Source organism: Panthera pardus, unplaced genomic scaffold (assembly GCF_024362965.1).
Source record: "Panthera pardus isolate Hobbes unplaced genomic scaffold, ASM2436296v1 HiC_scaffold_16, whole genome shotgun sequence".
Lineage (NCBI taxonomy): Eukaryota > Metazoa > Chordata > Mammalia > Carnivora > Felidae > Panthera > Panthera pardus.
In genome coordinates, this window is record NW_026526721.1 from 121,032,762 (window position 1) to 121,056,824 (window position 24,063).

The 24,063-nt window shown below is 38.4% G+C and overlaps 1 protein-coding gene across 2 annotated transcripts in view; it reads right to left on the minus strand.

The window, feature by feature from the left end:
* The window catches only part of RASA2 (RAS p21 protein activator 2), a 122,453-nt gene that overhangs the window by 93,133 nt on the left and 5,257 nt on the right, over positions 1-24,063 (minus strand). For both annotated transcript variants that reach the window (XM_053903766.1, XM_053903765.1), the window contains exon 2: positions 2,408-2,525. In XM_053903766.1, coding sequence (XP_053759741.1) covers positions 2,408-2,525 — 118 coding nt within the window. The remainder of the gene's footprint in view (positions 1-2,407; positions 2,526-24,063) is intronic.

Consider the following 24,063-nt stretch of genomic DNA (forward strand, 5'->3'; position numbering starts at 1 on the left):
CTTTATATTACAGATTCTTTCACCTTATTCCACAAGGAAAATGCTAGGGGGCACCTAGAATCCAAGAAGCACCTAATCTAACATGTGAAATAACTAAGGTAACCACTGTTAGTCTTAAAATACCTTCCAAGTTGCTATGCATCTAGAAAAATAATTTAAGATGGATAAAAATAATTGGTTTCATCATCTTTCCACAACACAAATATCTAGAAAGGCAAGAGTTAAAAAAAAAAGTAAGCTAATTTTAGTGACTAATTTACAAAGCTACATATTTGAAACTACCACAAGTATTCAATTTATGGACAATTACTAGCTCTGTATATCACTGATTTTTGTGCGATATGGAATCAGTGTACATTGAGTAACAAACTAAGAGTTGTAACAGTTTCAGGTTCCAATCTCCAGTTTGCTTCCAACTTCCTATATTATACACACAAATTATTCAGCATTTTGGTGACTCGGTTTCATCATGCATAACATATAAATAACAAAATTCTAATACAACAGGGACAGATGATTTATGACTAAAGACATGAAGTATATTACTTTAAATTTTGGGGGGGTTACTGAAGTACTTTCAGCTTTACACAATCCTTTCCTATGAAGAACACTAGAGACATTCAAAATTATAACCACTGACAATAAAGATAAAAGGGAAAAAGCCTCAGAGAAAAAAGGGCAAGTTTAAAGAAAATAGATTATGAAAAAGAACACCAAAAAATAGATTCCCTAGGGGTGCCGGGGTGGCTCAGTCAGTTAAGCATCTGACTCTTGGTTTTAGGATCTCACAGTTGGTGAGTTCGAGCCCCGCCGTTGGGCTCTGCTCTGACAGTGCAGAGCCTGCTTGGGAATTCTCTCTCTCCCTCTGTCTCTATCCCTCTCTTGCTCATGCTCTCTCTCAAAGTGAATAAACTCTTAAAACCAGATTCCCCAAAAAGTTTACAGGAGTCATGACACTTAGTAATTCATTCATCACACGTTCATTCCAACAACTCCCCATGCCTTTATTTTGACTCTTATCTCTGTCCAAGACTGCGTCCTGTCAGCACAGCTCTGTGCTAGAATTATGCCCACAAATGCTATTACAGGGCAGATGTGGCACACTCTAATTTTATGAATTAGAATTTATTATGATACTCTCAAAGTGCTATTACACTTAACAAAAATGAGAAATTTACGTAAGAATCCATTCCCTGACAATGACTTGTGCAACTCTCAGAAGTAATTTATTCTCAAGAGAAATAAAATAATGAGGTACTCTGAGAAAAGTTCAAATAAATAGGCAAAATTTAGCCTAGAGAACAAACTGAGGTGTATTGATAGTTGTTTTCAAAAACTTGAAAGATGTCATGTCAAAGACAGATTAAGGTGTTTTCCAGAAATCCAAGGGAGGATTAGGAACAATTAAAAGGAAGATATATTTTGAAGCAATGAAAAGCCACATGAAAGCCAGCACTGCATCTATCTTGTTCTCATGAATATAGGAATAAACAGCACCCAGCCAGCTCTTGGCATACAGTAGGTTCTCCTTTTGATAGACATTATTTGACTAAATGTAAGAGTTTCCTAAGGATCAGAATAGTTCTAAGAACAAATAGTCTGCTTAAGAAGCAATGAACTCCTTGGTCACTGGAACAAACATTATTAAGCAAATGTCAGATGACCTCTTGTCAACGATAATTGTCAGAAGGAACAAACCATAAGGCAGTTGATTAGTCCAGCTCAAAAAACATTAAAGCTCCCTCAAACTCTAAGATTCTGTAATTCTAAAAACAAATCCAGGGGCGCCTGGTGGCGCAGTCGGCTAATCATCCAACTTCGGTTCAGGTCTTGATCTCGTGGTTCATGAGTTCAAGGCCTGCATTGAGCTCTGTGCTAACAACTCAGAACCTGGAGCCTGCTTTGGATTCTGTGTCTCCCTCTCTCTCTGCCCCTGCCCTGTTTCACTCTGTCTCTGTCTCTCTCTCTCTCTCTCTCAAAAATAAATAATAAGCATTTAAAAAAATTTTAATAATAAAAATAAAAATAAAAATAAAAAATCCAGAATGTAAAAGAAAAGTTTCAGGGTCGCCTGGGTGGCTCAGTCGGTTAAGCGTCTGACTTCAGCTCAGGTCACGATCTCACGTTCTGTGAGTTCGAGCCCCGCGTCGGGCTCTGGGCTGATGGCTCAGAGCCTGGAGCCTGCTTCCAGTTCTGTGTCTCCCTCTCTCTCTGCCCCTCCCCCATTCATGCTCTGTCTCTCTCTGTCTCAAAAATAAATAAACGTTAAAAAAAAAATTTGTTTTTTAAAAAAAAAGAAAAGTTTCAGATAAACGAAGTATTCTTGATGATTACAGTCTGGAAAAAGTATAAAATTTATTTATTAATATATATCATATGAAAGATAATTTATGAATTTTTTACAAACCTTAAAGATTTTTCAACAACTTGGGTACGATAAACTTCTTCCTGGTCCAAATTTATGGTGCAGAAACAATCTCTCATTTTGTTGGGTCCAAGATATGGCAATAAATTTTTTGCTTCACCTGTTGGCACAAAAATTAAAATTGGTGTTAAATACCACCAGCTGCTTCATGCTAAGCCTTATAAAGGATGAATTCAATTCAAAAGAATATTCCAGAGGTAGCACAAAAAAACTCCTGATTATAGAAAGAAGCTGATCAATTTGGGCGAAAGGCATCCAGTGATGGGGCACCTAAGCGGCTCAGTCAGTTAAGCACTGGACTTTGGCTCAGGTCATGATCTCACGGTTCATGACTTCGAGTCCCACATCAGGATCTCTGCTGTCACCAGGGAGCCCACTTGGGATCCTCTGTTTCCCCCTGTCTGCCCGTCCCCTGCTCAAGCACACATGCTCTCTCTCTCAACAATTAATAAACATTGGAAAAAAAAAAAAAAAGGTATCCAGTGAGACTGAAAAGAGGAGCTGGGTGTAAAGGGGAGTGTGAGGTCATATTACATCATGGTGTCCCTGCTCGTGGAAAAGGGCAACTCCCCACTTGTCCTCTCCATTCCAATCACCAGTGCCACTTCAAAGACTTGACTCCACAATTAATCCCTCTTTCCTGTATCATCAATTCTCCTCTCTAGTGGATCATTCCCATCAGAACGAAAACAAGCTTTAGTATTTCCCAATTTTAAAAGAGCACAAAAAGAAAAAAAATCTCTTGTGATTCCACATCCTTTCTTGTGGTATCATTCCATTTCTAGACTCTCTTTCATACCAAATCTTCTCAAAAGCAATCATCTCTAGTCACTGTTTCTAATTTCTCACTTTCCATCCATTCTTCAACCCTCTCCCCAGTCAGCCAGCTTCTAACTCCATGATGACACACAGCAACTGTTCTAGCTAGGGTTATCAATGCTTTCCATGTCGCCAAATCCAGTGGTCATTTCTCTGCCCTCATCATACCTGATCTGGTGGCACTATTTAATAATAGTGAACACTAACATCCCTCCTTAAAATGTCCTTTTCTTGGCTTCTCCAACACAATTATTTCTGGCTTTCCTCCTACATCCCTGGCCCTCTGTTGACTTCTTTCCCTCCTCACCTCTAAATGTTGCAATGCTTCAGGACTCAGATCTGGACCACCTTCTCTTCTTTGCCTGTGCAAACCCCTTCAAGTATGGTGTTAATGCAATTGCTTCCTAGCTCTGCATTTCTAGGCCTGATCTCTCCTCCTCAACACTGTGAATATCCAACTGCCTCCTTGGATATCCAGTAGGCATCTCGGATTTAACAAGTCCCCGACAAACCATCTGACTTCCTCCCCTAAAACATGCTCTTCCCCCAGTCTACCACCATCTTATTCTCTTTTTCTCACCATCCTCCCCAAACCTCCCCCACATCCAACCCATCAGTAAATCCAGCAAACCTCCAAAACACATCTCAAATCCAACCACTTCTCCTTGCCTTCACTGGTATTCCCCTACAATCCACTTTCCACCAGTGTGATCATCTGAACATATTCTTCAGGTCGGTCACTCCCCTGCTCCAATACCATTCCATTTCACTTAGAATACAATCTGACTTCTAAATTCCCATTCTCATGATCCACACAGCCCTACCATTCTCTCCTCTCTGACCTCTTTTCTTCCCGCTCTCTTCAGTGTTCACCCTTTTTTCATTCACCAACCATGCCAAACTTGGTCACATGGAGGGCCTCTGCCTGGAATGCTCTAACTCTACAGCATCCCATGGCTGGCTCTGCTTTTCCTTCAGGTTTCAGCTTAAATTCTCAGAGAAACCTTCCCCAACTATTCTGTCTCCAGTAGATAACCCTGCTACCATAGCCTACTTCTGTTTTCTTGAAAGCATTTATAACTATCTGAAACTGCTAATTTTTACATGTTTATTTTCTGGTTCTCTCATTCTTGAGGCCTGAGAACTTGTTGATCCCCAAAATCTAAAATAGTGACTGTCATACAGTAGATATTTGAGAAATACTTGTTGAAGGAACACTAAGGAAGCCAGGGAGTCTAATTTTGAAGTTCTTTTGAGATACTCATGGTCCAAAAGCACACACAAAAGTGTGCACTGAAATCAGACACCAATGTACTAAATTCAGAAAGCAAGGTAGTTGGCTTAAGGGAAACAGCACTGCCGTAAGAATTATGAAATCAATGCTCCTGTTTTACCCCTGCTACTATGTATCTAAATGGCTTCACACAAATCACTAAAGCACAGCCTTCCTGATGGAAATTTGGGCTAGATAAACTCAAGTCTCTTTCTGCTTATCACTTTAAAACTAAACGCCACTTAGACCAATATATTTTAGCATAGTCTATCAGAAACTTAAGAAGCACCTATGAAAAATTCAATAAATAATTTTTTTATTACAATGAGAAAATCAATGAAAAGGCACCAGTAAGATACTCATTAAACTTGTCATTGAGCCAACAAAACTAAAAGGCAACTGACAGAATGGGAAAAGATAGGACATAGCGGACAAAGGGCTAGTATCCAAAATCCATAAAGAGCTCACCAAACTCCACACCCGAAAAACAAATAATCCAGTGAATAAATGGGCAAAAGACATGAATAGACACTTCTCCAAAAAAGACATCCAGATGGCCAACAGGCACATGAAAAGATGCTCAACGTCCCTCCTCATCAGGGAAATACAAATGAAAACCACACTCAGATACCACCTCATGCCAGTCAGAGTGGCTAAAATGAACAAATCAGGAGACTATAGACGCTGGCGAGGATGTGGAGAAACGGGAACCCTCTTGCACTGTTGGTGGGAAGGCAAACTGGTGCGGCCGCTCTGGAAAACAGTGTGGAGGTTCCTCACTGTTTTTTTAATTAAAAAATTAAAAATAGACCTACCCTATGACCCAGCAGTAGCACTGCTAGGAATTTACCCAAGGGATACAGAAGTACTGATGCACAGGGGCACTTGTACCCCAATGTTTATAGCAGCACTCTCAACAATTGCCAAATTATGCAAAGAGCCTAAATGTCCATCAAATGATGAATGGAAAAAGAAGTTGTGGTTTATATACACAATGGAATACTACTTGGCAATGAGAAAGAATGAAATATGGCCTTTTGTAGCAACGTGGATGGAACTGGAGAGTGTTATGCCAAGTGAAATAAGTCATACAGAGAAGCGTTTTCACTCTTACGTGGATCCTGACAAACTTAACACAAGACCATGGGGGAGCAGGAGGGGAGAAAATGTTACAGAGAGGGAAGGAGGCAAATCGTAAGAGACTCTTAAAAACTGAGAATAAACTGAGGGTTGATGGGGGTGGGAGAGAGGGGAAGGTGGGTGATGGGCAATGAGGAGGGCACCTGTTGGGATGAGCACTGGGTGTTGTATAGAAACCAATTTGACAATAAATTTCATATTAAAAAAAAAGCTTGTCATTGAGAGCTTAAAAGAAATTAAGTTACTACTTAGAGTAAATATATTCATCTCAACTCAGAATCAGGAATCTTTTAAATGATTCCAAAATTGCCTAATATGGGTTGGCCTTTACAAATAAACCAGTTTCCTAACAGGAAAAAATTATATGTTTTTATTTGTATCCATCCAGTCTCTTCCTGAAGCTAGATGTTGCTTCTCTTATCCAATCTCAATCCATCTTGCCGAGCTCTCTCTACCCCATTCCCTCTCATTCCACAACACTGCCTACCAATTCTGATTGAAGCAGGTTGATTACTCTCAACCTTCTTCTTTTTTTTATTTTTTATTTTTATTTTTTTATTTATTTTTGAGAGAGAGAGACAGAGACAGAGCGCAAGCAGGGCAGGGGTAGAGAGACAGAAGGAGACACAGAATCTGAAACAGTCTCCAGGTTCTGTGCTGACGACACGGGGCTCAAACTTGGCAACAGCGAGATTATGACCTGAGCCTAAATCAGACACTCAACCAACCAAGCCACCCAGGCGCGCCTCTTCTCCTTTAAGTCTTTTCTTCTTTGATGTCTCCTCTCTCTGTAAATCCAGAAGGTATTTTCTTTTTAAACCCCAAATCCAAGTAGGTCACCAAAGGGCCTGGAATGTAAACAACTTTTAGAATTAAATCATAATAAATATGACCTATATCTAATGAGGGAATTTGGAACACTGAATCACTGCTCTTGAATATGTTCCCGTTTCATTCACATAAGTGCAGTTTGAGAACTATTTTGTGAATGTACATCTATTCCACTACCTGCCTTTTCAAGGGGGAGATAATAGCGATTACTTTGTGTACAGAATCCAATGAATGGTATCAGATATTTACTAAGAATAAGTAAAAGCTTAAGGTCTATGTAATATATGAAACACACTCAACGTTGCTTCCTGTAAAAGCGGTTATCATAATCTGTATTTGTGGAATATCTGTCACTAACTTATAGTCAAATAAACTACACTGAAGGTGAATTCTTCTGATCAATGCCCAGCTCATTAATCAATCATACAAATATGTTGGTAGATTCAGCTATCAAGACTTTAATTCCAAACTATATTGACACTCAAAAAAAAAAATCAAAATAATTAACTGCTACTCTATAAAAAAATAATCAAAAGTAAAGTAACTAACAGTTTGAGAATAAAAATATTCTACCCATGGTATCTCTAAGCAGAAAAATTATTTTAATGGTACACACTTTATATCAAGCTACACAGAGACAAAAGTGAGGAACTTAGAAAGACTGTACTTGTCTTGTGTGTGATATTTGTATAGGACCTCCCCTATGTTCTAATTATGGTATATAAGTAAGAACGAAGGGAGGTAGGGAGAAAGAGAGAGGAAGGACAGAAGGAGGGAAACACAACTATTGCTCTTTGAAAACTTATCCTATAACCTCTACTCCAATCCTTTCCGTCCTACTCACAGCTTGAACCTGCAATTGCCTTCTGATCCTATTTCTTTATTAGAACCCTAGGGGTGCCTGGGTGGCTCAGTCGGTTAAGCGTCCGACTTCAGCTCAGGTCATGATCTCACGGTCCGTGAGTTTGAGCCCCGCGTCGGGCTCTGTGCTGACAGCTCGGAGCCTGGAGCCTGCTTCCGATTCTGTGTCTCCCTCTCTCTCTGACCCTCCCCCATTCATGCTCTGTCTCTCTCTGTCTCAAAAATAAATAAACATTTTAAAAAAATCTTTTTTTAAAAAAAAAGAACCCCCAAGGACAGTAATATTAAGTGCCACCAAATCAAATGATTGCTTGTTAGTTTCCAACTTATCTGACCATGCTTCAGCATTTGGTAACGCCAAACTTCCCTCAGTTTAGATAACTCATTCCAACAGTTTTGTTACGCCCTCTTTGAGACTTTCCATCCACTATCAACATTTTCAATATGAAGAAACTTTTGGCATCCACAGACCACTGAATCCATAGGTGGAGCACAAATTTTAGGTATTTTTTTAATGTCATTATAAAATAATAAAAATATACTGAAAAACAAATACTTATGTTTCTCAAGATTATTTGATGGTATTATTTGTAATCTTTCTCAATTTATCTATATAGCCCATTTGATAATGGCTAGCCTTAAGGAGAATCGGGGTTTATATCTGTGGTAGATACGGTGGATCAGTGGTCATCACCCATTTCAACATCCTTTGGTATAGGACTTCCTGTACTGCAGATACTAGAAAGCTAGAAAGTACATTCCCCAAGCTTTCTTACAGTTAGGGTTGTGGATATGATTTAAATTCCACCTATCGCACTCGCTAGAAATCTGGAGAGCAGAAGAGAAGGTAGGTTATATTTAGGCTGCTACTATGAAGTACGGTCACGGACATGTCCAAGTTTTGTGCAGCAGCGTTTCCTGAAGTCCTTGTATCCAGTCACAGGTTTCATAGGTATCAAGAAGGGCACAAGGCATCCATTCCGTCATACAGGTTGTGGCCAGTGTGGCTTGGCTCTGGAGCCAGCTGCAGTGACAACAGCTTACTAATGAAGATGGCTGCTTGGTGAAGGCTCTTTCCTAATAGTGGCAGGTTCCTAACCACAGCAGAAGTGGTAAGGTTCTCAGACAAGCAGCTAAAAGTTACAGCTTCCTAATTCTGTAGGTACCTTTCTGACCCTATAAGAGGTAGTAACTTCCTTGGTAGCCTAGCTGCAATGTGACTTTAGAATTTCATTCGTGAAAGTTCAACGTAGAGTCTGTTTCTTCAGTCAGAACTTCCAACAATTCCATAAACCACTTAAAATAAGGGTAGCTCAGGCCGTTAAGCGCCCAACTTCAAACCAGGTTATATCTCACAGTTTGTGAGTTCGAGTCCCTCGTTGGGCTCTGCACAAACAGTGTGGAGCCTGCTTAGGATTCTTTCCCTCTCTCTCTGCCCCTCCCCGACTTGCACACTCTCTAAATAAATAAATAAATAATCTTCATTAAATCTCTTTCTGCTTAAACTAGCTGGAGTTGATTCTGTAACTTAATTCTGACTGGTTTGTTTTCTTGCCCTGTATTTCTAACAAATTAGAAAATCCCATTTCACATTACTGGTCATCAGAGTATGGTAAATCTTTCAGCTACATGTGCTACCTGGATCACACATGGACTCGAAAATTATAAAGCAATACCTCACCAAAAACTACTTTCATTGTTCCATTAGATAGTGAATTGAGTACCATAGCACACTCAAAAAGTGAATGCTTCAACTTGGGAAATGTAGACAAACGGATCTTTTTTTTTTTTTTTTTTTAATAAGTTAAATTTTGCTTTGTTTTGTATTAATTTAAATCCAAGTTGGTTAACATATAGTGTAATAATGACTTCAGGAGTAGAATTCAGTGATTCATCACTTACAAACAACACCCAATGCTCATGACAAGTGCCCTCCCTAATGCCCATCACCCCTTTAGCGTAACCCCCCACCCAACACCCCTCCAGCAACCCTCAGTTTGTTCTCTGTATTTAAGAGTCTCTTATGGTTTGCCTCCCTCACTGTTTTTATCTTATTTTTCCTTCCGTTCCCCTATATTCATCTGTTTTGTTTCTTAAATACCACATATGACTGAAATCATGTTTTTTGTCTTTCTCTGACTGACCCATTTCCCTTAGCATAATATACTCTAGTTCCATCTACACTGTTGCAAATGTCAAGATTTCATTCTTTCTGATTACTATGTAATATTCCATTGTATATTACACACACACACACACACACACACACACACACACACACACCTTCTTTACCCATACATCAGTCAATGGACATTTGGGCTCTTTCCAAATTTGGCTATTGTGGAGGCAAATGGATCTTAATTCTCTTATTTCTGTAACTGCCTTTCAAAAATTTCTTCATTTCCTACTGCAGTATTTGGATGTCATTTTTTAAATATGCTCAATAATACAGTACCATGTTCATCAATTTGGGAGTGCCAAATTCTCAATACTGAAACCATGTAGACCATTTTGGGCACCTCCAGCTCATCCTTAAATTTACACATCGGATCTTGACCCTAAAGAAGTAAGATTAAAGTATTCAAGACATTCAATATATTACTAACATATGACACTTGAGCAAGACAACTGAAAAAATGGAGATGCGTTTTACTTGCATCTGAATGAAAAAAGAAATGTTTTTAGGTTATCCCTCATTTTAAAAGTGCTATGCATGCCAGGATGCAGGATGCTGCAATATGCAAAGGCACATTTGTCACACAAAGATAGCTGTATTGGCCCTACAGCAAACAGTACAGATCTGGTTACATGTACAATGATCACCATTTCCTTCAACAATGAGTCAAGATCAGGAAGTGTATTTTTTTTTTTAATGTTATTTTGAGAGACAGAGAGAGAGAGAGAGAGCCAGCACACACAAGAGTGGGGAACGGGCAGAGAGAGAAAGAGAGAGAGAATCTCAAGTAGGCTCTGAACTGTCAGTGCACGGCCCAACACAGGGCTCCATCCCACGACCATGAGATCATGACCCAAGCTGAAATCAAGAGTCCGACGCTTAACTAACAGCCATCCTGGCACCCCAAGAAGTACATTATTGACAAAACAACTGTTCCTCTATTAAGAAAGAAAGCTGGCCTTCAAGCACAACATCTTTTCTTCTGTAACATCATTTCTTGTTGAATTCATAACTGATAGTCTAATCCTCCAGTGGGCATTTCTTCTCCCTCACAGATGTACTGCAAGTATGCCAAGAAATGAACCTTCACAATACACATCAGTGGTTTTGTCCAACCATAAAATGAAATAGCCTGTTGCCCATTCATGTGACAGTCATGGTCTCTCTGCATCACACATATCTTGCAACATCATATATATGTTAAATGCTGAGTTTAGCTTAGATCTCCATCCTTCACACAGTTGCCTTTTTAATATACAAAGCATTCCCCTTTCTCAAAAGTCTTCAATGATTCCACACTACCTACCACTGCCCTTCTTGCAGGATAAAAATCTAAAATTCCTTTGGCATAAAGACCCTTAATGGTGTACCACTGTCTACTACATGTTTGGCCTCATCTACTTACTGTTATGCTCCAACAGTACTCTACTTTTGGTTCCTTGAACCCACAGTGTTCTCTCATGCCTTTATCTGCAATGTTATTTTCATTATATGGAATGCTCATACCTGGTTTTTTTTTCCTCCAAAAAGCTCTGCTTAAAGGTACCTCTGTTTGTAAATTCTTCCCTCAATTCCTACCTAGTCATGTCACTCTTTCCTCTATTTCCTATTGCATCTTATATGTATTTCAACTACAATGATCATATTGTATTGCACTTGTTGCACTTCATTCAACAAATAAAATTTACCTACAACATGCCAGGCACTTTTTTAAATGCAGGAAATAGAACAAAGAATAAAAGTAGGTCTCTGCCCACACGGAACTATTGTACAATCTAAACAGGGGAGACAAACATCATAAACTCTTAAGTAAGTATATAATATTTATTGCCATAGAAGAAAACAAAGTAGGGTAAGAGACTTAGGGAATGCCAGGCCCAAAAGATAAAGAGAGAGAGGAGAGCAATGTTACTTTATATAGGGATCAAGGAAGGCCTTTCTATTAAGACATTGGTTTTTTTAATGTTTATTTTTGAGAAAGACAGCAAGCACAAGTGGGAGGGGGCAAAGAGAGAGGGACAGAGAGAGAGGGAGACAGAGGATCTGAAGCAGGCTTTGCACTCTCAGTACAGAGCCTGATACAGGGCCCAAACTCACCAACCATGAAATCATGACCTGAGCCAAAGTTGGACGCTAAACCAACTGAGCCACCCAGGTGCCCCTCTATTAAGATATCTGAACAGATACCCGCATGACGTCAATGAGGGAATGAGTCATGCAGATAGATATCTGGGGAAAGAGATGGATAGGCAGAAAGAATAAAATATGCCAAGGCCCTAGAAAGGACAGTTTGCACACTGAAGAAATAGCAAGGATGCAAGTATGGCTCTAAAACAATAAGCAAAGTGGGAAGAGGGAGGAAATGGTAAGAGATGAGGTAGAGGTGAGGAAGCAGATTAAATAGGGTCTTGTAGGCCATGGAAAGTCTGGAGTTTTTCCTGAGTGACATGGGAAGCTACTGAAAGATCTAAGCAGAAGAATGGCATGATTTAACTTTTGTTTTAGAAGAATCACTTCAGAGGGAAAAGGGTGGAAGCAAGAAAGTAGAGACAAGCAAGGTCACTACTGCAGTGATCTTGATTAGAGATAATCTAGACCAGGGGAGCAAACCTGGCATGCAGAGAAGTGGTCAGCTGGGCATGTATTTTGAAGATTGAGCCAACAGGATTTTTTATATTTTGGATGTGGGTATAAGAGAGGAAAGGGGTTAAGGAAGACCTCTTAGAGTTTCAGCCTGAACAGCTGGGTGAACAGAGATGCCACTTCCAGAAGGAGGAGCCTCTTATTAGAAGAGGGATATCAAGAGTTTTTCCTGGGCATATTAAATCTGAGATGCCTATTACACATCAAAGTGCAAATGTCAAGAGGACAGAAAAGTCCTGGCTGGAGTAAAACTTGAGAATTATCAGCAAGTACATAATAATTATAAAACCACAAGACTATACAAGATCACAAGGAGATTAAATATGGATAGGAAAGAAAGGAGATTTGAAGACTGAGCCTTAAAGCCTTCCAACCATTTTTAGTGGAGATGAGAAGGAACCAGCAAAGGAGACTACTATGTATCTTTCCACCAAACTACAAACTTAAGGGAAGGCACCAGTTCTTAGCACCATGCTTAGCTTATAATAGATAATCAAATATCTACTGAATAAGTATGAGTGTGCGTGCGTGCGTGTGTGTGTGTGTGTGTTTACAATTTACCATAGGCAAAAGGAGGTTCTACTATCACATCACAAATTATAAAATTGCATTTATCTTTTTTCCAGTTGATACAAGTTGATCTATGTCAATTGCTCTAAAAGTTAAAAAAAAGTTTCCTGTATACAGTTATCAAAAGCACTAAATACAAGAATCTTTACAGTGTTAACACAGATATCACATTGAAAACAAACCAATCCTGAAATTCACACACTCAAATATTTACTGAGTATGTATAACTAAGATGCTAGAGATACAACAGTGAGAAAAATAGATAAAACTGTCATTGAGCTAACACAAATGGACAAACAATAAATAAGTAAGTAAAGAGGATGTGTTATGTAATAACTGTTAAGAAGGAATGAGCACCACACAAATGGTGGGGGGGGGGGGGGGGGGGCAGGGTGGAAGGTTCCACTGAGAAGGTAACTTCTGCATAAATACCTGAAGGAAGCGGGAGACAAGTAAATATTTTGTAGGAAAAAAAAAGAACGGTGCTTTTAGTCAATGGCAAAAAGTAAACAGTTTAAACCAAGAAGATAAATACCACTGGGAATCAAAACTGATAACTTAGATTAACAAAAATAAAAAGATGGCCAACTCTCTGTGCACAAATTCATTGGTTCTACACAAAGGTCACCAGACAGTAACCAGATCCTACCATACAAATTCTACTTAAGACTAGAATTCCAAATACCAAGGTGGCAGGTAGAGATTCTGCTGTATATGCTTCTAGACATGTACTGAGTTTGCACATATGTGCTTATGCGTATGTTTGAGGGGGCTGTGTGCATGCATTTATACCTGTAGGTCTGTATGTGTTTGTGTGTCCTAGAGGAGGACACTACTGGGGTAAGTAAGAAAAAAAGCCAAATATTTATCTAATTGGATCCTCCAAGACAGTGCTAAATATTTTCTCAAATATCTCATTTAATGTTTACAACAACCTTCAGAGGTAAGCATTACTGTTCCCTTTTATAAATTAACAAACAAAAACAAAAAACATTCAGCTACATGGCTGGAAAGGTGATTTGACAAATCAAATTCCAAAGCCTAGTCTTTCCTTTTCACTCTTAATATCTTCCTGAACACAGCAGTGCTGAGAGGAATAGAGAAAGCTGTTCCTTTCTGAAATTACCCTCAGGTACCAACAGATCCAAGTCTAGTTCAAGGGATTACAAAGAACAAACACAGATCCCAGTGGGATTAATCCCTAAGACACACTACAAAGGGCCAGGGTCCTAAACCAGATGATCCTAAAATAAAGATTATTTAGGGTGGAAGGAAAACTAAATCATAATAGTAACTACCATTTACTGAATAAATTAATACATTACACATACACATTACACATAGCAGATGTTTTTTAAGGGCCTTCATATAAATTACCTCACAATCTTATGAGTGTTTTTTTGTTTTTTCAAAATACAGATATTGGGGTGGAGGGAAAACATTCCAGGAGTAAGGCACAATGTAAACAAGTTCTGAAGGGGGGGAACAAGAGCAGCACCTTCAAGGAGGCAGTGAATAGCACAAACTTGCTAAAGCATAAAGGGAGATGAAAGTAGAATAAGCAGAGATAAGACTGTAAAGAAAAGGTTGAATCAACAGAATCTGAAATGCCAAGCTAAAAAGTTTTAGCTTTCTTCAGTAGGCAACAAGGAACACTAAAGGTTTCTGTGTGGTCAGATTTTATGCTTCAGGAAAATTACTCTGACAGTTAGAGGGCCTAAACTAAGGTACTGAAAGAGCAATGGGAGGAAAAGAAAACTGGAAGAAATACTACAGAGATATAATTCACAGAACTTGGCCTGAGTGACTCAGGATATGATGTTCTAATAAGAAGAGCAAGCTGAACAGACCATTAGAACTTTAGATGGGGAAAAGAAAAAAATACGCAAACTTTATCATGTACATTCACAACAAAAAAAGTGAAGAATGGACATTTAAATACACAGCCTCACTGTTGACAAGTTTAGTGTAAAATTAAAATGTGTTATGCCATTTAATTATATGCAATAAAATAATCCTACATGTTAACATATCATAAGGTCTTTCAAATTTTCTTATAAGGTCCAATTTTAGTTTCTGCAGTAAAATAAAAGGTACACATAAACTGTTCATCAACAAAACCATGAAAATATACTTTACCAAATACCACTATTGTTTATGTTATAGCCCAGTTAACCGCACATTGTGCCAGGCAACACCCCAAGTCATCCAATCTTTTCACAACCTCTTTGAAAGCTTGGCAAAACTATAATTTCCAATTTATATTAGAGGAAACTGAGGCTCAGAGAGATTAGGTGATTACAAGAAAAGTAGCAGAAAACAACGCTTTCAACATGCTACTTTACCATTTATTATTCATCTGGTTTCTGCACATCTAATAAATACTTCGTATACAACAAAGAAGTCTTACATGAGAAGAACTGCCATAATCACACATGACCTTCCAAAGAGTCTCTTATTCATCCTCTACAAAGTATGTCAGATTGCCGTAGGTGTATGATAACAAAAAGCGGGGGAGGTGCCTAAAAACTGCCGAGAAAAGTTATGTAGCTGCAATTTCCCTCCTTGTCACCTTGAAAGCACCGCTGGAAAGTTATACACTTGTGATATTATTCAAGCACAGGTTGAGAAATGATACCAACAGACAATGGTGACTGCTGGACTACTAAGTAGGGTCAGGTTTTTCAACGCATAAGTTAACATTATCAAAAACCTGGATTGTCAAGCAGTTTTTCTCACTCCCCGTAAATGATAAATTATCTTTAAAATATAGAACCTTAGGGGCACCTAGGTGGCTCAGTCGGTTAAGCATCCGACTTCAGCTCAGGTCATGATCCCACAGTTGGTGAGTTTGAGCCCCGCGTCAGGCTCTGTGCTGACAGCTCAGAGCCTGGAGCCTGCTTCAGATTCTGTGTCTCCTCTCTCTCTGACCCTCCCCCACTCACACTCTGTCTCTGTCTCTCTCAAGAATAAACATTAAAAAAATTTTTTTAAATATAGAACCTTAGATTCTATAAACTCATTTAACTGATAATCCTAAAAAACCAACAGACTCCACAATTCCTAACAGGTATCTGTTCTGCTTAAGAATAGGCACTGTAATATTAACATGGAACCTGGAAGGTTAAAGAAATCAGGAATAATAGTTTCACTAACACTGCACTCCTTTTCCATTATGAAAATAAGGTACTGTGTAATCATCAATGTGCCTCTGAGCAAGCCCTTGAATGAGCAAAGGACTCCAGGAATCCAGCATAGTTCATAGAGGGTTAGCCTAGACTCTGTGAGCAAAGAACTGTTCTGTGGCTATAAAACACCAACAATATGTAAGTAAAATCTTGAGAAGGCATAAAGTCAAAGTTAAAGCATAAACTCCAGGGCAACTCCTCAAAAATGTTCTAGTAGGTAAGATGTAACTCCTCAGTGGGAAAGTCTAAAGAATATAATTAGGGGCCTCTTGTTTTACACAAGTCATATGCATGATAATTATCATACAGTTATCTATATTACTATCATATTAATCACCTCTCACTGAAGCTTAGTCCAGAACAAGAAGTTAGGAAACTACTGTACATAAAAAGGCAAGTTTCGCAAGGTACTGCCAGGAAGCGTCCACGGGTTCTACAGATACGTCACCAAGCTGCGGGCAGGATCTTCCTGTGGTTTGTCTTGCCCACTTCAGGTTTCACTTTTGAACGTGTGCTGATCCCTAAGCTCCCTGTAGCCCCTTTCTCAAGCAAACCAAACCATGAAGCACATATGGTAGGAACCTCTCCTAGGATAGGCCAATCTACATGAAGTTGAGCAAGTCTGGTAGCTATTACTGGTAACGGCATCCTGGGGACCAAAATGGGACTCATTATGATCTAGTAGTTTAAAAAAAAAAGATATAAATAAGCTGCACCTACAAATGTATACCTACAAGTGTGTGCATGTGTGTGCGTGTGTGTTTGTTCTAGGAGAACCATTTACGAGCAGAGACAAAGCACAACATGAGCACTGTCAGGCAGACAGAAGAGTAACATTTTTTTTTTTTTGGTAAATCCCCTAAACAGTATTAAAGATAAATTTTTATAGCATTCCAACATTCTAATTTTATTGAATATCCATCACATTAGACCATAAACAATTTAGGGATAATTATCAACTTCTTGACAACAGAAATATATTCACCAGTTCTTTCCAATATACCATCTGACAGGCAAATTGGTAGACATAAATGGACAGCAGCAACTTTGGTAACTTACAGACTTGAAAACCTGGCTCTGCCTCTTTAAACTCTAAGCATAGGGGCGCCTGGGTGGCTCAGTCGGTTGGGCGGCCGACTTCGGCTCAGGTCATGATCTCACAGCCCGTGAGTTCGAGCCCCACGTCGGGCTCTGTGCTGACAGCTCAGAGCCTCGAGCCTGTTTCGGATTCTGTGTCTCCCTCCCTCTGACCCTCTCCCGCTTATGCTCTGTCTCTCTCTGTCTCAAAAATAAATAAACGTTAAAAAATTTTTAAAAAATAAATAAATAAATAAATAAACTCTAAGCATATATAACCGTTTTGTCAGCATGCAATCTTTTTCATGAATTTGGATTAAATGAAATAATTTGCAAGTATACTTACATAGTACCTGGAAAAGAGTAAATATAATAAAAAAACATTAGTTCACTTTCCCCTACCCACTAAGAAAATTGTATACAAAATTGTTCAAATTCAAAACTAAGAGGTTCTGCACCACTCACACAAATGTTGTAATATTTTAAAGGATGAAAATTATTCTTTTTATCTCACTCCTCTGAAACAAAACAGAAATTTTTAAAAGTCAACTTTTTTAACACAATTGGAGAAAACAAGCAAAGTATATGGTAATTCACTATATTGCTCCTGCAAATTTTTGTTTGAAATTATATAAAAATTAAAAGTTACCAAAAAACTTGACAGAAAAGTAGACTTTACTTGTAAGTGCACTCAAAATGTTACCAAGCTTAACATTTGGCTACCCTTAATTTTGTAGATAGGATAGTCTTCAACAGTAGAGCAAGAAAGGCTCTAGCAGCTGAGGACTAATATTGTATCAAATTTTTATACAAAGTCATTTTTCATAACACAGATAATACATAATACATAAAGTTTTATGTAGAAAATTAAACCACTGTAAGTAAAGCTAATCCCCTTTGGCCACCACTGATACAACCAATGTTGTACATCCTTGCAAACCTCTTTCTGTACATTTTCCCAGGTACACTAGAAAAAAACATATCACTCTAACAACTTGCTTTTTTCACTCAACAATACATCTTGAAGTTTTTTCCTTTCATACTCTAGATACACCTCATTCTTTTTAGCTGCTATAGAATATGTATATTAACATTTTATTTAGCCATTTTCCTACAATGGACACTTAAGTTGTCTCTAGTTGTTTTGTTTTACCAACACGGCAACATGAAACACCTTTGTATATGCCTCTTTTGCAAATGTCCAAGTGTTTCTGTAGGGTAGATATGCAGTAGAAATACATAGGAAATATACATTTAGATTTTTAACAGATATTGCCAAAATGCTCTCCAACATTACTTCATCCATTTAAATTCACAGCAACAGTGAGGAAAGTTATCTATTTGCCTAAACCCCCACCAAATACTGAAATTAACAAGCTTTTGTTTTCACAAACTGATAGCTTTTAAAAATTTGCATTCCCCTGATTAACTATTGTTAAATCTTACCGGTATTTTCTTATGTTTACTGGCCTTTTTTTTAAATCTCTTTCTATAAAATGTCTATTCATATCTTTTATTTTTCTAATGCCCTTTTCCTGTTTAAAATCCATATGAACTTTTTGTATATTCTGGACACTAACAAATAGAGAGGCAGTAGAGCAGAGCAGGACAGGAGCAACAGGATGGACTCTAGAGCCAGCCTGCCCAGTTTGAATGACAGCTCCACCACTCACTGGTCTGATCTGGGTTAAGTTACTCAGTTTAGTTATTCTATGCCTCAGTTTCCTCATCTGTAAAATGTGGATAATGAATGTTACAGAGTTACCATATGGACTAATTATTTGATATGCTTAAAGGGCTTTAAAATAGTACCTGACACAAAGTAAGTCTTAGATAAGTATTTTCTTTTTGTCTGTAGGATTTCCTGCAAATATTTTCTCCCAATCTATTCTTTGTCTCTTAATTCTTGTTTATAAATCTTTACTTACTTTTTCCCAAAAAGTTATTTTTCCATCTCTCTTCTTGTATCAGAAATTATATAAGTACATGAAACCAACAACTGACTGCCCTCACGGGATCTCACAATCAACTTCTCAAGAATAAATGCAGGCATCAGCCAAAACATCTAAATTTTTAAACATCTTTCCCTTACTGCACAAAGCATTCCCACAAATCAGTAAGAAGACTGATAATCCAGTAGAAAAAAGGACAAGCAAAATAAACAAGTTCACCAAAAAAGGGAAATAAAAATGGCTCTCAATGGGGCACCTGGGTGGCTCAGTTGGTTAAGTGTCCAACTCCTGATTTCGGCTCAGGTCATAATCTCTGCATCGTGAGATTGAGCCCTGCATCACTGGGTTCTGCGCTGGGCATGGAGCCTGCTTAACATTCTCTCTCTCAGGGTGCCTGGGTGGCTCAGTCGGTTAAGCTTCGGACTTAGCTCAGGTCACGATCTCGTGGTTCGTGAGTTCAAGCCCTGCGTGAGGCTCTGTGCTGACAGCTCAGAGCCTGGAGCCTGCTTCAGATTCTGTCTCCCTCTCTCTGCCCCTCCCTTGCTCATGCTCTCTCTAAGAATAAACATTTAAAAACAATTTTAAAAAATTCTCTCTCTCCTCTCTTAAAAAAGGGGTGCACCTGGGTGGCTCAGTCAGTTCAGCGTCTATCTCTTGGTTTCAACTCAGGTCATGATCCCAGGGTTGTGGGATCAAGCCCCACATCCGTACTGGGCATGGAGCCTGCTTAAGATTCTCACTCTCACCCTCTCTCTCTCCTTCTGCCCCTCTCCCCCTGCTCGTGTGTGCTTGCTCTTTCTCTAAAAAATTTTTTTTAAGACTCTTAAAAATATGAAGAGATCCTCAACCTCATTTAGAAGTGCAAATTAAAACTACAAATCAGATGTTCCTTTCCATCTTAAGAGACCAGTAAAGATCAAGAAGTTTTAAAATATACTCTATGTGACTAAAGAAATAGGCATTCATTCATTGCTAGTGGGAGCATAAATTGCTGTAGTTACTATGGAAAGCAATATGGCATTGTCTTTCCAAATAAAAATACATATACCAATTCATTCATTCATTTTTTTTTTTTTTTTTTTTTATGTTTTTGAGTGGGAGCGGCAGAGAGAGAGAGGGAGACGAAGGATCTAAAGCAGCTCTGTGCTGACAGCAGAAAGTCTGATGCAGGGCTTGAACTCATAACCCATAACATCATGACCTGAGCCGAAGCCAGAGGTTTAACCGACTGAGTCAGGCGCCCCCCAGTTCATCAATGTAACATCTAGGAATTTATCCCACAGACACAAGTACTCATATTTAAAATGACATAACTACAGGGGCACCTGGGTGGCTTAGTTAGTTAAGCATCTGACTTCGGCTCAGGTGGTGATCTCACAGTCCATGGGTTCGAGCCCTGCATAGGGCTCTGTGCTGAAAGCTCGGAGCCTGGCCCCTGCTTTGGATTCTGTGTCTCCCTCTCTCTCTGCCCCTACCCCGCTCACACCTCTGTCTCTCTCTCTCTCTCATAAAGTAAATAAACATTACAAATTAAAAACACACACACAAATAAAATTACATAACTAAGTGATTTACTGCAGTACTCTTTGTAATAGCAAAGATTGGAAACAACCTACACGTCCATCAATAGGGGACTGGTATACCCAGATGATGCCATATCATGCAGCTGTTAAATAAAAGAGGCAGCTCCCCATTCTTATGGATATGACAGATCTCCAAGCTACTATTGGCAAGTGTAAGAAATAAAAAAGCAAGATGCAGACAATGTATATATTTTGCTACAATTTGCATGAGGTTAATATTCATATATTTATGTTTGTAAATACTTAATCTCTGTAAGCGGCACAAGAAACTGGTAATGCTTGCTTCTGGAGAGGGAATCGCTAGGGGCAACAGAAGTAAGGAAACTTCCTTTTCAATGGATACTCCTTTGTACCTTTTCAGTTTTGTACCAGGTATGTGTATTATCTAATCAAGCAAATAAATGCATCTTTTTAAAGAAATAATCAAACAAATTAAAACCTCCCCGTGATCACACTAAACTTTCTATTGGTACCCTTTAAATAGTCATCCAAAGCAGGTTGCTAACATTCAGGTAGTTTGTGGCTAGTCTGTTCAACTGGCAAAAGGAGAGGTTCACCATCCCAGCGACCCATTATCACTCCCTAGGGAACATTTCAAACTCAGAAATGTCCCAGTACCAACCAAGAAATTCTGATTCAGTAGGTATGGAGTAGAGCCTGAGCATCAGAATTTAAGTTCACAGGTGACACTGATGGGCAGTCAGAACTGAAACCAGCTGAGTTACAACATGACACAAATAGGTAAACATCCAGGCTCAATCTCCATCTAGGTCACAAGCATAGTTTCACCACTAATCCTAATCACTTCACAAAGTTCTCAGGAAGCAACAGATGAGAGCGTGTAGATGCCACAGTGAAAATGTATTACTACTTCTGGATATATTACTAGATACGCAGTGTAGTCCTCATCTATTAAATGGAGTACATTCACAACATTCATACTAATGATGAATTCATTCCACCTACCATTTCAGAAAGAACTTTGATAGTAATGGACTAGTGCCGAAAAGGCATAGGCATTAACTGTGTTAACACCTGGAGTATATGAGTGTCAAGTTCTTCGTTTGTAAAATGAGGGGACACAGTATGTTCCCTACATTCCAGCTCTAAGCTTCTATAATTCTCTAAGAATACAGGCATCTAAAAACAACCATTGTTTAGTATAGACTGTAGGATAAACTAGTAAGGGCTTTTTCATCCCATTCACAGCCTAGGCTCAATCCACATACTAGGGGGCTAATGCCCTAATGGACATTCAGATATTACATACTGCTAAATAAATTAGCAGTCACAGAAAAAACTTTTTATTTATTTATTTATGTATTGCTATTATTATTATTTTAGAGAGAGAGCAAGTTTGCACGAGGTGGGGGGAGGGTGGAGAGGGAGAGAGTCTTAAGCAGGCTCTGTGCTCAGCATGGATCCCATGACCCTAGGATCATGGCGCCCCAAGATAGTTTGAACCTTTTTTTTAAATTTTGTTTTAAATGTGTATTTATTTTTGAGAAAGAGCGTGAGTGGGGGAGGGGCAGAGAGAGAGGGGGACAGAGGATCCAAACCAGGCTCTGCAGAGGGCTAGAACTCACAAACCATGAAGGGGAGCCTAGATGGCTCAGTTGGCTAAGGGTCCCACCTCGGCCCAGGTCATGATCTCGTGGTTTGTGAGTTCGAGCCCCACGTCAGGCTCAGTGCTGACAGCTCAAAGCCTGGAGCCTGCTTTGGATTCTGTGTCCCCCACTCTCTCTGTCCCTTGCCCACTCACGCTCTCTCTCTCAAAAAAAAACAAAAAAAACAAAAAAAAAAAACAACTCACGAACCGAGATCATGACCTAAGCCGAAGTCTGATGCTCAACCGACTGGGCCACCCAGGCACCCCAAGACTGTTTGAATCTTTAAAAACAAGTTTTTTCAGGGTGCCTGGGTGGCCCAGTCGGTTGAGTGTCCCACTCTTGATTTCAGCTCAGGTCATGATCCCAAGGTTATGGGATTGAGCCCCACCAAAAATTGAATTTTTACTACCAAAATTTCAAACCTTCCATGGCTAATAAACAAATTTACTGTATAAAGTATGATTATGAGACTTTTCTTTTCCAGGCTCAGGACCAATTAGTAAAAATATTGAAAAATATTGTGCTGAACATGGGGCCTGCTTAAGTTTCTCTCTCTCCCTTCCTTCTGCCAATCTCTCTCCTCAATTTGTGCACTCTATCTCTCTAAAAAAAATTTTTTTTAAAGATTCAAATAAGTGTATCCATTAAATCTTAGACAAATGTCTCAAACAGTGCATCTTATGCAAAATAGGTATATGAAAAATACTTAAATATTAAAATAAAAGTATCTGATGTAGTGTCTTAAAGCAAATGGTTCAATTTAAAAAGCAACAAAGATTAGTGCTAGAAGGGATTTTAAAGACCACATCCAAACCTCTCATTTTACAAGTGAAAAAATAAGGAGTTGGCAAAGTTAAAGAATTTGCCCAAAGTCATTCTGTCATTAGTGATATTCTTAGAGCCAAGCTCACAATAACAAATTTGTCAATTACTGTTCATTGATGTTTGCATGTACATTGGTATAATGTTATAAAGCATATTATTTTAGCTAGTGATTTTTGATGACTGAAATAACATACAAAACCAAAGACATATCATAAAAAATTCTTAATATAAAGTGTCTTAGTTTACATTAATTGATGACTACACAACAAAACTGTTAGCAGCTCTCAAAACAGCATATAGAACTTCATAAAACATGTAATTTGATATTATTGTCAAATAATTTCATAAAGCACATTAAAAAGGGAACAGGATTGGTATCTAAGATAAAAGGATAAAATGATACTTTTATTTCAGCTATATTAGTTCCAGTCTCTTAGAGGCTATTCAAAGAGTTCTAAGTTAAAAAAAAAACATTAAAAAACACAACAAAAACTCTATGAACTCATTGAGGTTTACCTCCTGTCTTTCTCACAGCAAATGATTAGCAGACTGCTCTGTGAACTTTTACAAAGAACCCTTTTCTCTCATTTCTATCCATCTGAAAGATGGATTCTTCCTCGATCCTAAATAACTCATCATCTCATTTCAAATTTTGACAATGAATGCATAGTATGAACAAATCTTTTAGTAATCTTTCCCTCTATTAATTTACTAAATAACATCTCATTTGAAATATCTGATAATAATACATTCTTAGCATGAATAAACTCTTTTTAATCTCTCCCTCTTAATTCTATTGCATGATCAATAAAATACCTTATTACCAAAAAAATTCAAAACTTCCACAACAAATAAAAATATTTACTGTATAAAATATGATTATGACATTTTTTTTTCCAGGCTCGGGGCCAATTAGTAACAATATTCATGGAGTACAGTCAAGTAACAATATTCAAATCTCCTAATAATCAGCACTCAGAGCATTTAGAAAAATTTAATCCTTTTCCTAATGAGGCAACTTTGGCATCAGTTCAAACATAAGCTCAGTTGGCACTGTGATTTTGAAAGGGATGAACTTCCTGTCACAGAC